Source organism: Vicia villosa, unplaced genomic scaffold (genome assembly GCF_029867415.1).
Source record: "Vicia villosa cultivar HV-30 ecotype Madison, WI unplaced genomic scaffold, Vvil1.0 ctg.001700F_1_1, whole genome shotgun sequence".
Lineage (NCBI taxonomy): Eukaryota > Viridiplantae > Streptophyta > Magnoliopsida > Fabales > Fabaceae > Vicia > Vicia villosa.
In genome coordinates this window covers 63,106-76,551 of record NW_026705702.1, presented here as the reverse complement: position 1 = coordinate 76,551, position 13,446 = coordinate 63,106, and the positions used below count along the sequence as shown (strand labels likewise).

Sequence of the window (13,446 nt, the reverse complement as noted above, 5' to 3'; positions counted from 1 at the left end):
ATACATGATCAATATAATCATTATGCATCAATCTTCCCAAAACCTAACATTTCTACAACCTAAGCACAACCCAATTGATACGAATAACACGATCAAATTCTATCATACTACCTATAATCCCATAATAGAAGATAAACGGAAGAGTCCCCCCTTACCTGAAGGTTGATTCTTCGCTCTTCCTCGCGTCGCACTTCTTCGCTCTTCTCCTCTTTTCACGTTCAGACTTCTTTTCCCAAAATGCTGTAACTCTCTCTATTCCACAACTCCTTCTATTTTATGAAAATAAGCTTATCATTAGTAATGGGCTTCACCACTGACACCCCCCTTCTACTACAAGCGACACTGGCCCACTAGCCTCATTATTTCCATTTTTCTCAGTTAACTCAATTAATTCTAATATTTAATCAAAAATTAATTAAATTAAATAAAGAATTTTATGGGGTGTTACACAAGGCAAGGAGAGGAACGGCTAGGGCGCACAAGGGAAGGGGGAAATGAAAATTGCAAGAATGAGGGCAAGAGTGGGCCTCACACAATAAGCCCCTTTTCTCTGCAGCCCAAGCACGTGACAAACAGTCACAGAAAACAAGCCTTCGCCCGGCGAGCCAAATTGCTCCGCCGGGCGCTCCACACCATAACCAGAATTTTTTTTTTTAAAAAAGATTACAGGTCTTCCTCCTTTCTTAACACAACACTCTAATAAAATTAAAAGCTCCAGTAACAACTAAAAAAAACAGGAAATACTTACAATGCCGGGGTGCCTCCCGACTAGCGCTTTGTTTAACGTCGGTCAGCTCGATGGCTATAAGTGATCAAGGATCACTAAGAGCAAGCACACTTGTTTCTCTATTGAACTCGCACCCACGGTACACTTTCAATCTTTGCCCGTTAACAGTCCATGTTTCTTTGGATTTCGGGTCTTCTACCACAATTGCTCCAAAATGCTTCACCTCCTTGACCAAAAACGGTCTAGACCATTTTGACTTCAATTTTCCCGGAAAAAGTCTCAAACGGGAATTGAAGAGAAGCACCATTTGACCAACTTGGAAATCTTTTTGCCGAATTTTGCTATCATGATAAAATTTGACCTTTTCCTTATAAATTTTGTTGGAATTGTAGGCATTAAGTCTCAATTCATCCAACTCATGAATTTGAACTTTTCTTTTTTCACCGGCCAAGTTAGGATCAAAATTTAAAAGCTTTAACGCCCAAAAAGCTTTGTGCTCCATCTCAACGGGTAAATGGCAAGTCTTACCATAAACCATTTGAAATGGAGTTAAACCAATTGGAGCCTTATAGGCGGTACGATACGCCCACAACGCGTCGTCAAGCTTGAGACCAATCCTTTCGCGAACTTGACACAGTTTTCTCAAGGATCCTTTTAATCTCACGGTTTGAAACCTCTGCTTGGCCGTTGGTTTGCGGATGGTATGGAGTAGCAACCTTGTGCCTAACTCCATATTGCTTCAACACTTTTTCAAGTGGAGCATTGCAAAAATGCGATCCGCCATCACTCACCAACACCCTTGGCGTACCGAAACGCGAAAAAATGTTCTTTTTCAAAAATTTGATTACGGTCTTACCGTCAGCTTTTGGTGAAGCAATCGCTTCCACCCACTTAGACACATAGTCCACAGCGACCAAAATGTATTCATTGGCAAATGAGGATGGAAATGGACCGACGAAATCAATTCCCCAACAATCAAACACTTCCACCTCTAGGAAGCTTTGTAGGGGCATTTCATCTCGACGACCAATTCCACCACTCCGCTGACAACTGTCACAACTCGACACATAATGATAGGCATCTTTAAACAACGTAGGCCACCAAAAACCCGCCTGAAGGGCTTTAGTTGCCGTACGTAATCCATTGTAGTGACCACCATATGGTGAATTGTGACAATGCCACAAAATACTTTGAGATTCCTCACTAGTAACACACCTCCTTAAGAGATTGTCACTACTTAATTTGAAAAGATAAGGCTCATCCCAAACGTAAAAGTTAGCATCGGATAAGAACTTCCGTTTTTGGTTCCAAGTAAGATCTTCCGGTATCCACCCGGTAGCTTTATGGTTAGCCATGTCAGCAAACCAGGGTCTAACTTCTTGGACCATAAACAGTTTCTCATCAGGAAATTCCTCTTTGACCTCACTTTCAAATTGTGTTACCTCGGTATTCACCAACCGAGATAAATGGTCAGCTACCACATTTTCAGACCCTTTTTTGTCTCTTACTTCAAGATCAAACTCTTAAAGCAAGAGAATCCACCTAATCAGCCTTTGTTTTGAGTCCGGCTTAGTGAGCAAGTATTTGATAGCTGCATGGTCAGTATAACACACAATTTTGGAACCAATCAAGTAAGAACGAAATTTCTCTAATGCAAACACAATAGCAAGCAACTCTTTTTCGGTAGTTGCATAATTGACTTGCGCTTCATTTAAAACTTTGCTTGCATAGTGAATAGCATGAAAAATTTTGTTCTTTCTTTGTCCTAACACGGCACCCACCGCATAATCACTCGCATCACACATGAGTTCAAAATCAAGCGACCAATTAGGAGCGACGATTATGGGTGCGGTTACCAACTTTTCTTTAAGCTCTAGGAAAGCATTTAAACAAGATTCATCGAAAAGAAATTCCGTACCTTTGTTGAGTAGATTACTCAATGGCTTTGCCACTTTGGAAAAATCTTTGATAAATCTTCGATAAAACCCGGCATGTCCTAGAAAACTTCGGATACCCTTCACATTCAATGGAGGAGGCAACTTCTCTATAACTTCAATTTTTGCTTTATCCACCTCAAGGCCTCTTGAAGAAACCTTGTGGCCGAGCACAATTCCTTCGGTAACCATGAAGTTGCACTTCTCCCAATTGAGGACCAAATTTGACTCCACACAACGACTTAGCACGGTATCAAGATTTTTCAAACATAAATAAAATGAAGCCCCAAAAACCGAGAAGTCATCCATAAACACTTCGATGCACTTCTCAATTAAGTCGGAAAAGATAGCTTGCATACACCGTTGAAATGTTGCCGGTGCATTACACAACCCGAAAGGCATTCGCCGATAAGCAAAAATACCGAAAGGGCATGTGAAAGCGGTCATCTCATGATCCTCGGGATTGACTACAATTTGATTGTATCCCGAATACCCGTCTAAGAAACAATAAAATTGTTGACCGGATAATCTCTCGAGCATTTGATCCATAAACGGTAAGGGAAAATGATCTTTCCTCGTAGCTTTGTTTAGCTTACGATAATCGATACACATCCTCCATCCAGTCACGGTTCGAGTAGGAATTAGCTCATTATTCTCATTTCGAATCACCGTCATTCCACACTTCTTAGGCACCACATGGACGGGACTTACCCAAGCACTATCCGAGATCGGATAAATCATCCCGACTTCTAACATTTTCACTACTTCCTTTCTCACTACCTCTTTCATCACCGGATTCAAACGTCTTTGTGGTTGAGCTACTGGTTTAAAGTCATTCTCCATCAAAATCTTATGCAAGCAAAAGGAGGGACTAATGCCTTTGAGATCGGAAAGTGTCCATCCCATTGCTTCTTGGTTTCTTTCTAGGACCACAAGTAATTTTTCTTCTTCAAGCTTAGAAAGGGCGTTGCTAATGATAACCGGCTTGTTTGCATTCTTCTCAAGAAACACATACTTCAAGTGAGAAGGTAACACTTTCAATTCCACCTTTGGTTCTTCAACTTCAAGCTCATCTTTCAACTCATCTTAGAAAGGGCGTTGCTAATGATAACCGGCTTGTTTGCATTCTTCTCAAGAAACACATACTTCAAGTGAGAAGGTAACACTTTCAATTCCACCTTTGGTTCTTCAACTTCAAGCTCATCTTTCAACTCATCAATTTGAGCTTCAAAAGGATTCATCTCATCACATGCCTCAAGATTTCTCAAGCAATCTTCAATTTCCTTCTCTTGATCTTTTGTAAGCACTTCAAGAGCTTCCATCAAAGTTTTCTCAAGAGGATTAGTCAAGTGCATTTCATTCTCCACTTTCATAATCGCTTTTTCTGTGGCATCGATTCTAAAACAATCATCGTCATCACTAGGATGCTTGATGGCTTCAAAGAGATTAAGACATAATTCCTCGTCTTGGTATCGCAATTTCATTAAGCCATCATCAATGTCTATCATCATTCGGGCCGTCTCCATAAAAGGCCTTCCTAAGATCAATGGTATATCAGGATCTTCTTCCATGTCTATGACGACAAAATCAACGGGAAACCAAAATTTGTCAACCTTAACAAGCAAGTCTTCCGCAACTCCATGAGGATGAGCTGTGGACTTATCTGCTAATGATAGTGTCATTCTAGTCGGCTTCAAGTCATTAATTCCTAACCTTCTCACCATAGACAATGGGATCAAATTAATGCTAGAACCGGTATCCACCAATCCTTTGCCTATTCGAACATTTCCAATAGACACCGGCAAGGTTACCCGTCCAGGATCATTTGATTTAATCGGTGTAGTGCGTTGAATTAACGCATTACAACAAGAGCTCACCGTGACTACCTCCGGATCCAAGAATCTTCTCTTCTTAGTGATGATGTCTTTGATAAATTTAGAGTACATCGGCATTTGCTCTAATGCTTCGGAAAAAGGAACATTGATTTGCAACTTGCTAAAGATGTCCAAGAACCGAGCATAGTGCTTTGCATCTTCTTTCTTTGACGGACCGGGAGGGTAAGGTAATTTCTTCACTTGTATAGAATCATCCACCTTCTTCTTTCCCTTCTCACTCACACTCAATTTTTTTCTCTCTTTTTCTACTTCTTTCTCAAGAGTTTCTTTTTCCACTAATTCTTTCCCTTTCTCATTTTCAACTAAATCACCCTCAACATTTTTTTCTACTTCAATCACCCTATCTTTTTCACTTTCAACAATTTCCTCCTCAACTATCTCTCCTACACCCATATCAATATTTCTACCGCTACGAGTTAGAATTGACTTACAATGCTCACGAGGATTTTCTTGTGTAGTAGCCGGAAAAGGACCTTTGTTTTGATCGGCAAGTTGCTTTGACAATTGCCCGACTTGAGTTTCAAGGTTCTTTATGGCGGCATCCGTACTCTTTTGGCTCGCAATTTGCAATTGCATGAATTGGCTAAGAGTGTCCTTGATTGAAAGCTTTGTTTGTTGAGGTTGTTGATTGTAACCACCTTGATAAGGATTTTGACGATTCGATGGACCCGCATCCGGCCTCCATCCTTGTTGATAACCTTGATTACCTCTTTGTTGGTAACCTTGGTTATTGTTGTAAGGTTGTTGTTGTTGTCTCCCACCATAACCTTGATTAGGATTCGACACATAATTCACCTCTTCACCCGGTGGAGGACAAAAACCAGTTTGATGGTCACCCCTACACAATTCACAACACATCACCTGTTGATTTTTAGAAGGGATCCCATGTATCTCTTTGATTTGTTGAGGGAGTTTTGACATTTGTTGAGTGAGCAATTCTACTTGTTGTGTCAATAACTTGTTTTGAGCAAGTATTGCATCACTAGTATTCAATTCAAGAACTCCTGGTTTTCTTTGCGATGCACTACGGTTGTGTTGCCCTTGATGATCATTCAAAGCCATCCTATCAATGATAGCAATTGCTTCAGCAGCTGTTTTTGACATCAACGAACCACCCGCGGTAGCATCTAAAAGAGTTTTTGGTTGAGGTTGGAGTCCATTCCTAAAGATATGGATTTGAGACAATTCATCAAACCCATGACCTTTGCATTTTCTAACCATGGACTTGAACCTCTCCCATGCTTCATTGAGAGATTCATTCGAACCTTGAGAGAACACCGCAATAGAAGTTTTCGCTTCCATGAACCTATTGTGAGGAAAGAACCGATCCAAGAACTTCTCTTCTAACTCGTTCCAATTTGTCATGACATTATTTGGTTGATCAAGGTACCATTCCTTAGCTTTTCCAATTAAGGAATGAGGAAAGAGTCTCCTGAACACCTGTTCTTCTTGGTCTTCCGGAGCACCAATTGTTCCGGCGATCTCGTAGAACTTTGTTAGATGAGTAAATGGATCCTCGTGATCTGCCCCTGTGAAAGGATTCTGATAAAGTAATTGAAGTAACCCCGTTTTCATCTCGGAGTTTCTTCCATTGGCTTGATCACGAGCAAATTGTGCATTGAGTCGAGGGCTATTAACACAAGGCCCTCGAGCTGGAACATTAGGATCCGCAGCCATTTCTTCCTCAACCAAGTTTTCAACCGGAGTTGAAGAAGAAGATGCTTCTTGTTGTTGTCTTCTTTCCCTAGCTAGTTGTCTCCTCCTACGAGTTTTGCTATTCTCTCTACGTGCAGTCCTCTCAATCTCTGGATCAAAAAGGAGTTGATCTGCAGGTATACGTCCTCGCATAAACTGTAATCTGAAAAACTAACCAAGCAAATTAACAAACACAAGGAAAATAAATTTAGAAACAAGAGATTAATTATAAGACTCAATACAAAAAAACTATTGCAATGCTTACAACATCTAAACAACAATCCCCGGCAACGGCGCCATTTTGTTGAAAGAGTATTGTGGTACTTTTCGTTTATCGTTTCCACAGGGATTATTGCGATATCACCGCCGTTCTATAGTCTATTTTGTCGTGAGTTAAAGTTATCATGGGGTTTGGTTTTGATTCTGGTAACGTAATTCTTTAATCTCATGCAAGAAGTGCTAAACTTGGTATGTGGTTTTAAAAGATGGTAAAAGAATGTCAAGATTAGATTTTTGATAATTTGCTTCTAAGATATTTTCTTGATCAAATATGTGAACTCATGAATGATACATATAATCACAATCCTCTCAATATGTTTCATGTCTAAACCATATTGTGAAATTTGCCATTTTGATCCTTAAATGATCTCTCAACCTAACTATCAAAATGACAACACTTAAGGCTTAATATAGGCAAATATCAACTCACAAAGCTATTTCTAAACTTTACTTGTTGATAGATAAAAAACCTAGGTCAAGACTTGAAAACATTTTCTCAAATAGAGTACAAATCTCATAAATAAATAAACACAAGGTTTTTCACCATATATATATCATCACTTGTTCACATACAAAAGATCAAAAGAAATACAAACTAAAAGCAAATCATCTACCTCTAATCTTGACACCAAGAAGGTTTAGCCACCCATTTCCATGGTGACTTGAGCAACAAGCAAACTATCAAGCTTTATGAACATCAAGATGGAAGTCTCCAAGATTGATGGGTAAAAACTTGAATTTTACTAACAATGGAAGTTTTAGGGTTTTCTCACTCCAAAAAAAAATGGTGTATTTTGGTTCAAGAGAGAGATATATAAGATGGAATGGTTCTCAAATATCTAACTAGCACTATATAGCATGGCACATCAGCCCAGATTCGCCCAGCGGAAGAACAGCTTCGCCGGGCGAAACCCACTAAACAGGCCACGTGACCTTAAAAGAACACAAAAGAACCCAAAAAAAATATCTTCTTCCGCCCGGCGAGACAGATGCTCCGCCGGGCGCTCCAGAGCAGAAAGATGGCCAAAAAATGAGCTGCTTCGCCCCTGGCTCGCCTACCACTCGCCGGGCGGAGCTTCGCTTCCAAGCTATTCGCCGGGCGAAAACAAGAGGAACACTGACACCTTCAGAGTTGCCAAAATCCTCGATTCTTCGACTTTTTTCCCGATTTTTCTGAACATTTGCTATCACCAATAACTGAAACACTAGAAAATAGATCAAAATACCAAATATTTACATATGACAAAAATCACTTATTTAAATAAGCTATTCTTCTAAAAACATAGAAAAAGGGTTAAAAAGTGCCTTAAAAACATACGAATAGAAACAACAAAAGACACTCAACAGCAAGGAACAAATCCAACCAACATATATGGTTGAGGGCTAAGTACCAACAAACAACATTAGAATCCATGATGAATTACTCACCCATGCATAGGTTCATAGTTCAACACCAAGATGAATTCTAACTAAAAGGCTCAAAGGGGTTAACAAATTCTCACTCACTCACAAGGTGGAATTCTTTTGGTTAGGTGGTTATTCTCAAAATCAAACAAAATGCCTTGATCATTTTCATGCTTTCATAAAAAAGAACATAATTGCAAGATTAAACATAATAAAATTGAGTTAAGACAAAGATTGTTGGTCTCCCGTGCATATAGTAAACAATGGAAAGCAACCTCACAAGGGTTTAGTCCTAAAGTGATTCAAGAATGAACAAAAATTGCAAAAGAATGAATGAGATGAAATTTGTACAAAAGTAAAGTCTCATGATCATGTTATGCTATAGAAAGCGATAAACGAGTACCTTACAAGCATCAACTTCAAAAACTATCATTACCATACATCCGCAAGTTGAAACAATCAAAATCAGGAAATCACCTTAAATTTCTCACGCTACTCAAAACAAGCTCAAAGACAAACACACAACTATTAGTATACACAAACTAAAAAACCGTATGAAATTGTCTAAACAAATTTAAAAGTGAAGATATGAAATTTAAGAACTGGTCCGATCTAAATTTGTTTAGACAATTGCATCACACTACCTAAACTAAACACAAACTAAAAAGAATAAACATGCTTGTTTTACGTCGTAAGCTCGACGCCTGTTATTAAAGAAAGTTCCTTCAAGTTACTTCCGTCCGGCTATTCCTAACAACACACAAGCAAACGTGAAAAGAACAAACAATGATATAACAAATTCACAACTATAAGTATAAATATAAACAAGTAAGACTATACAATATGTGCGATATATACAAAACTCAAAACAAAAGAAACTATTGCGATGCAAGTTCAATAAAACACCAATCCCCGGCAACGGCGCCATTTTGTTGAAGCGGTAAAGCGGCAAGCAACAAAAGATTTGGAAATATTGATCCGGGAAATTTTATCGTCTCCACAGGGATCAGTGTATTGAACTGCTGTTCAACAGTTTCCACAATTATGAGTTTGGATTGAATTGGTAAAAAGTAAATATGGGAATTAAACATATGAACAATAAAATAAATTCATTCTTCAAATAGAAGAAACTATCAAGTATTGCATATAATCTACTCTTCACAAACTTAAACTTATTGACCGAATATACTCAACTTGTAACCTATCAATATTACCACATGTCAACAACACAACCCACAACATTATCTAAGTGACGATCTCTCAGACACCTAAACAACACATGAGAAATCCGAGCTTCCCGTAAATGTCGATCTCTCAGACAAACACGACCACTAAGACATATTAAGCACTGACACTTAGTGATTATCAACCTAATCCATCTCTGCAATTAAGTTAATAGAAAATCATCCTAGATAAGCATTAGAGCCCTACATCTCTATAGCAACTCAAACACATAGCAACAAAGCAACAAGCTAAAACAATAATCCATAAAAATATGAAAGCAAGCTTTATATAACATAATAGTCAACAAATATACATGAGATCAAAGTATATACATAACAAAACTCACAAAAGAAACTACAAAGAGAAGAAATGGAGAAAAACCCAAAAATCTCCCGGTTTGTCGGTTCCAATTGATGAAGGATTCAACCCCGGATCATCCATTTGACAGCTCCAATGTGTTTTCTAGCATCATTCCACTCAAAAAATGCTATTGGATGGATTGGAGCTCTAAAATATCCAACCATCCTTGAAAAAATGATTTCCAACAGCTTTATTGCGTTTTCTGTCGACACTGATTCGCCCGGCGACTAAAATGGTTCGCCCAGCGACTCCAGGCAATAGCAAATCACATTTTTGGGCCAGTCGGGCTCGCCCGGCGAGCCTAATACATCGCCCGGCGAGTGACACCAGTAGCAGAAAAATTCTGCACTGTTTCGGCCATAACTTGAGAACCGTAACTCCGATTTGCGCCCGGTTCGAAGCGTTAGAAAGCTTATTCAATGCTCTATCTAATAATGAATGAATGGAGACCAAATTGATGATTTTTATCATCCTTATTTTGAGCCTTAACCGCCGAATGAGTTGATTCCGCCACTCAAAATCGCGCGTTTGAAGCCGTGTCTTCGACACTTTATTGCTCATGGCCCAAATACGCAAGAATACCTACAAAAATAGTAGAAAACTATCAAAAAGTATAAAAGTGTATGAAAATATATCTATTCACAAAGTATACGTATTTATGCACAAAACGGGGAATTATTCAACGGTATTAACAAAAAGTATCGATAAGTGCCACTATTTACACACACAAAATAACGACTTTCTGGCACTCAACAGCAACCTTTTAGCAGCGCTTTTCACAAGCGTTGTCTAAGGTCGGCCTTTTACCAGCGCTTTTACTCATTTTCGTATATATTTTCCTTTTTTCTTATTTTACTTATAGCAACGCTTTTGTATAAAAGCACTGTCTAAGGTGCACTATCTAAAGGCCTTTTTGGCGTAGTGACTCTAGTTGAAAAAATAATATCATATGGACTTCAATGACCAAGAAATGATTAATTTGCAATTTCAACTTCGACATTTAAAATTGTCACTCGTCAAATATCGAGTTTGAATAATTTATCAACTATTCAAGACTTATGTTCATCTTTGGTTGCAATTGAAAAGAAGAAAATTTACTATTTGATTAATATATTGGTCCACCTTGTCACGACTCTCTCTGTATCTACAACCACTATTGAAAGATCTTTTTCAACAATGAAAATTATCAATACAAAGTTGAGAAGCAAATGAAAGTTGGTTTTGTAGGACATACCATGACGGCTAATATTGAAATAGAAATTGTTGCAAGTATTGATTTTGAGAGTATTATTGATAATTTAATGCTACTCAATAAAAACCATATAGTATTATTTTAAGGTATTTTTAAATAATACTCTTTAATCATTTTATGTTCAACTTTGTGTTTATTAGTTTAGATATTTTAGACACATTATGGTATGAATATTTAATATATAAATGATAGTTTTGGAGAGAAAAATTGATGAAGATATATTATAGAATTATAATTTAATATGATTTGGCAGTCATCCAAACTTTGTAGTGTAACTTTGCTGCTACAAATACCTTTATAGACACATTATTCTAAGTCTAAGTATCTCTTACTTTTGAGCGTCTCTAATTTGAACGTCAAAGTGTTTGCAAAAACACTTATCACAGTTAAACTAGAATGAACAAACATTTCCATTTTTTAAAAAAAAAAAAAAAAAACACCATTAGATCTCAATTCACACCTCTTTGAAACTAGAAATTTTTTATCAACACCATTAGGGTATTCTACATTAATTTGCTTAGGATCTACGTATAGGTATTAGTTTCGAAACATAACTTTTCTACCATTAGAGCATATCTACGTTGAGCTCTCGTTGCTTAAAATTTTTTTTTGTCAACTATTTGTTTAAGCAACTTAATTAAAAGGATCAAATATAATTTATATTAGGATCAAATATAGATTAATTATTTATCATAGACATCATTAGAGTAAAATTTATAAAAATTACTTAAATGTAATGTGTCTATTTTGACCAACAAACAATATCTCAAACAATTTAGATGAGTTCTCCCATATTAGATAGATGCTCTTAATAATTTAATAATTTGAAAAGACAATTGTTTTAAATGAATCTGATAATTAGAGGGGCTGTATGTATTCCAGCATAACCTTGTGTATAATAAATTCATGTATCACTCTGCTATATTTTCAATTACCAACTTAGTAATTTATAGTGGCAATGTGACATATACTAAATTCAAGGGTAGGACTAGGAGTGTTAACCATTTTTTATAACGCAATCAATCAGCTTTATCTTCATAGCTTTGTAGCATACTTCAACGGTCAACACTACTACATATGCCGGGTCAAATATGATTTCTAGCAAATAGACCAATTGTATCGGAATTTATTCCTTTCACATTTTCTATTGCTTAAACCCAAAATATACCATGTTTGCTCTAATCCAGTATTCATTACACGTGATGAAATCATTACAAATCACTATATGTCGAGGACACCTCAATCAAAATTAAAAAGCAACAAGTTAAAAGAAAACAAAAAGAAGGAGCACACCATAGAAGATCACAAGTCCAACATGAGCAATGACTCTATCTTTTGTAATCTTTCCACGTTTTATTTCTTGCCAAACAAAAAATGCACAACTATAAATAACCCAAACTAAATCATCTAAACAACATCTTAGTTTCACATTACAAATAATATCTATTAAGCTAGCTACACATTTTGTAAAGACATGGAAAAGGACAAGGTTGTTTTGTTGGATTTTTGGCCAAGCTCATATGGAATGAGAGTGAAAATTGCGTTGGAGGAGAAGAGAGTCTCATATGAGTGTAGACAAGAAGATTTTCAAGCTAAAAGCTCTCTTCTTTTAGAGATGAACCCGGTTTACAAAATGATCCCGGTCTTGGTTCATAATGGAAAACCCATATGTGAATCACTCAACATTGTTGAGTACATTGATGAAGCTTGGAATCACAAACCTTCTCTCTTGCCCTCCGATCCTTACCCGCGATCCCAAGCCAAGTTTTGGGGAGACTACATTGACAAACATGTAAGTAATTATATATCTATATATGTTGTTAGTTATATAATGCTATCTGATTTTAGAACGTCTAATTGCAGAGACACGAGTTTAAACTCGCGACATCTCATTTATTTTAATTATTTAACTATTAGACAAAAAAAAGTTTAATTTGTGGATTCTATTTGATGTAGATATACAACATTGGAAAGAAGGTATGGACAGGAAAGGGTAAAGAACAAGAAGAGGGTAAGAAGAAGTTTATAGAATGTTTGAAGACTTTAGAAGGTGAGCTTAGAGAGAAGCCATATTTTGGTGGAGATGAGTTTGGATATGTTGATGTGGCTCTTATTCCCTTCACAAGTTGGTTTTATACATATGAGACTTATGGGAAACTAAGCATAGAGGAAGAGTGTCCTAAGCTTGTGGCTTGGGCCAAAAGGTGTATGGAAAAAGAGAGTGTGGCAAATTCACTCCCTCACCCTCACAAAATCTATGATTTTGCAATGGAGTATAAACATAGTCATGGACTTGATTAGATTTTGTTGCGGATTTTTTTAGGAGAATAATCAATTGGACTTTGAAAGCACAAAGATTGATGTATTATATTATAAAATATGAATTATATTTGCATATATTGCCAATATATATATATATATATATATATATATATATATATATATATATATATATATATATATATATATATATATATATATATATATATATATATATATATATATATATATATATATATATATATATATATATATATATATATATATATATATATATATAAAAGTTTACATTGTCATGTAATATGCCATTACCAATAAATTATTGTCACGGTACTGTGATTAAAGTTTATATTTATAACTGATTGAAATTTAAAATTTTGATTCGTAGTTCTTGTA

At 36.6% G+C, this 13,446-nt stretch overlaps 2 protein-coding genes across 2 annotated transcripts; one reads left to right on the top strand and one right to left on the bottom strand.

Moving 5' to 3' along the window:
- Nucleotides 1-812: 812 nt before the first annotated feature.
- On the bottom strand, nucleotides 813-1,265 carry LOC131636351 (uncharacterized). Its single transcript, XM_058906968.1, has one exon. It carries the CDS (start codon nucleotides 1,263-1,265, stop codon nucleotides 813-815), a length of 453 nt encoding a protein of 150 aa, XP_058762951.1.
- Nucleotides 1,266-12,119: 10,854 nt separating this feature from the next.
- Nucleotides 12,120-13,169, top strand: LOC131636346 (probable glutathione S-transferase parA). Its single transcript, XM_058906964.1, has 2 exons — nucleotides 12,120-12,562; nucleotides 12,727-13,169. The coding sequence occupies exons 1-2, from the start codon at nucleotides 12,245-12,247 to the stop codon at nucleotides 13,069-13,071; spliced, it is 663 nt and encodes a 220-aa protein (XP_058762947.1). The 5' UTR covers nucleotides 12,120-12,244; the 3' UTR covers nucleotides 13,072-13,169.
- The last annotated feature ends 277 nt before the right edge of the window (nucleotides 13,170-13,446 follow it).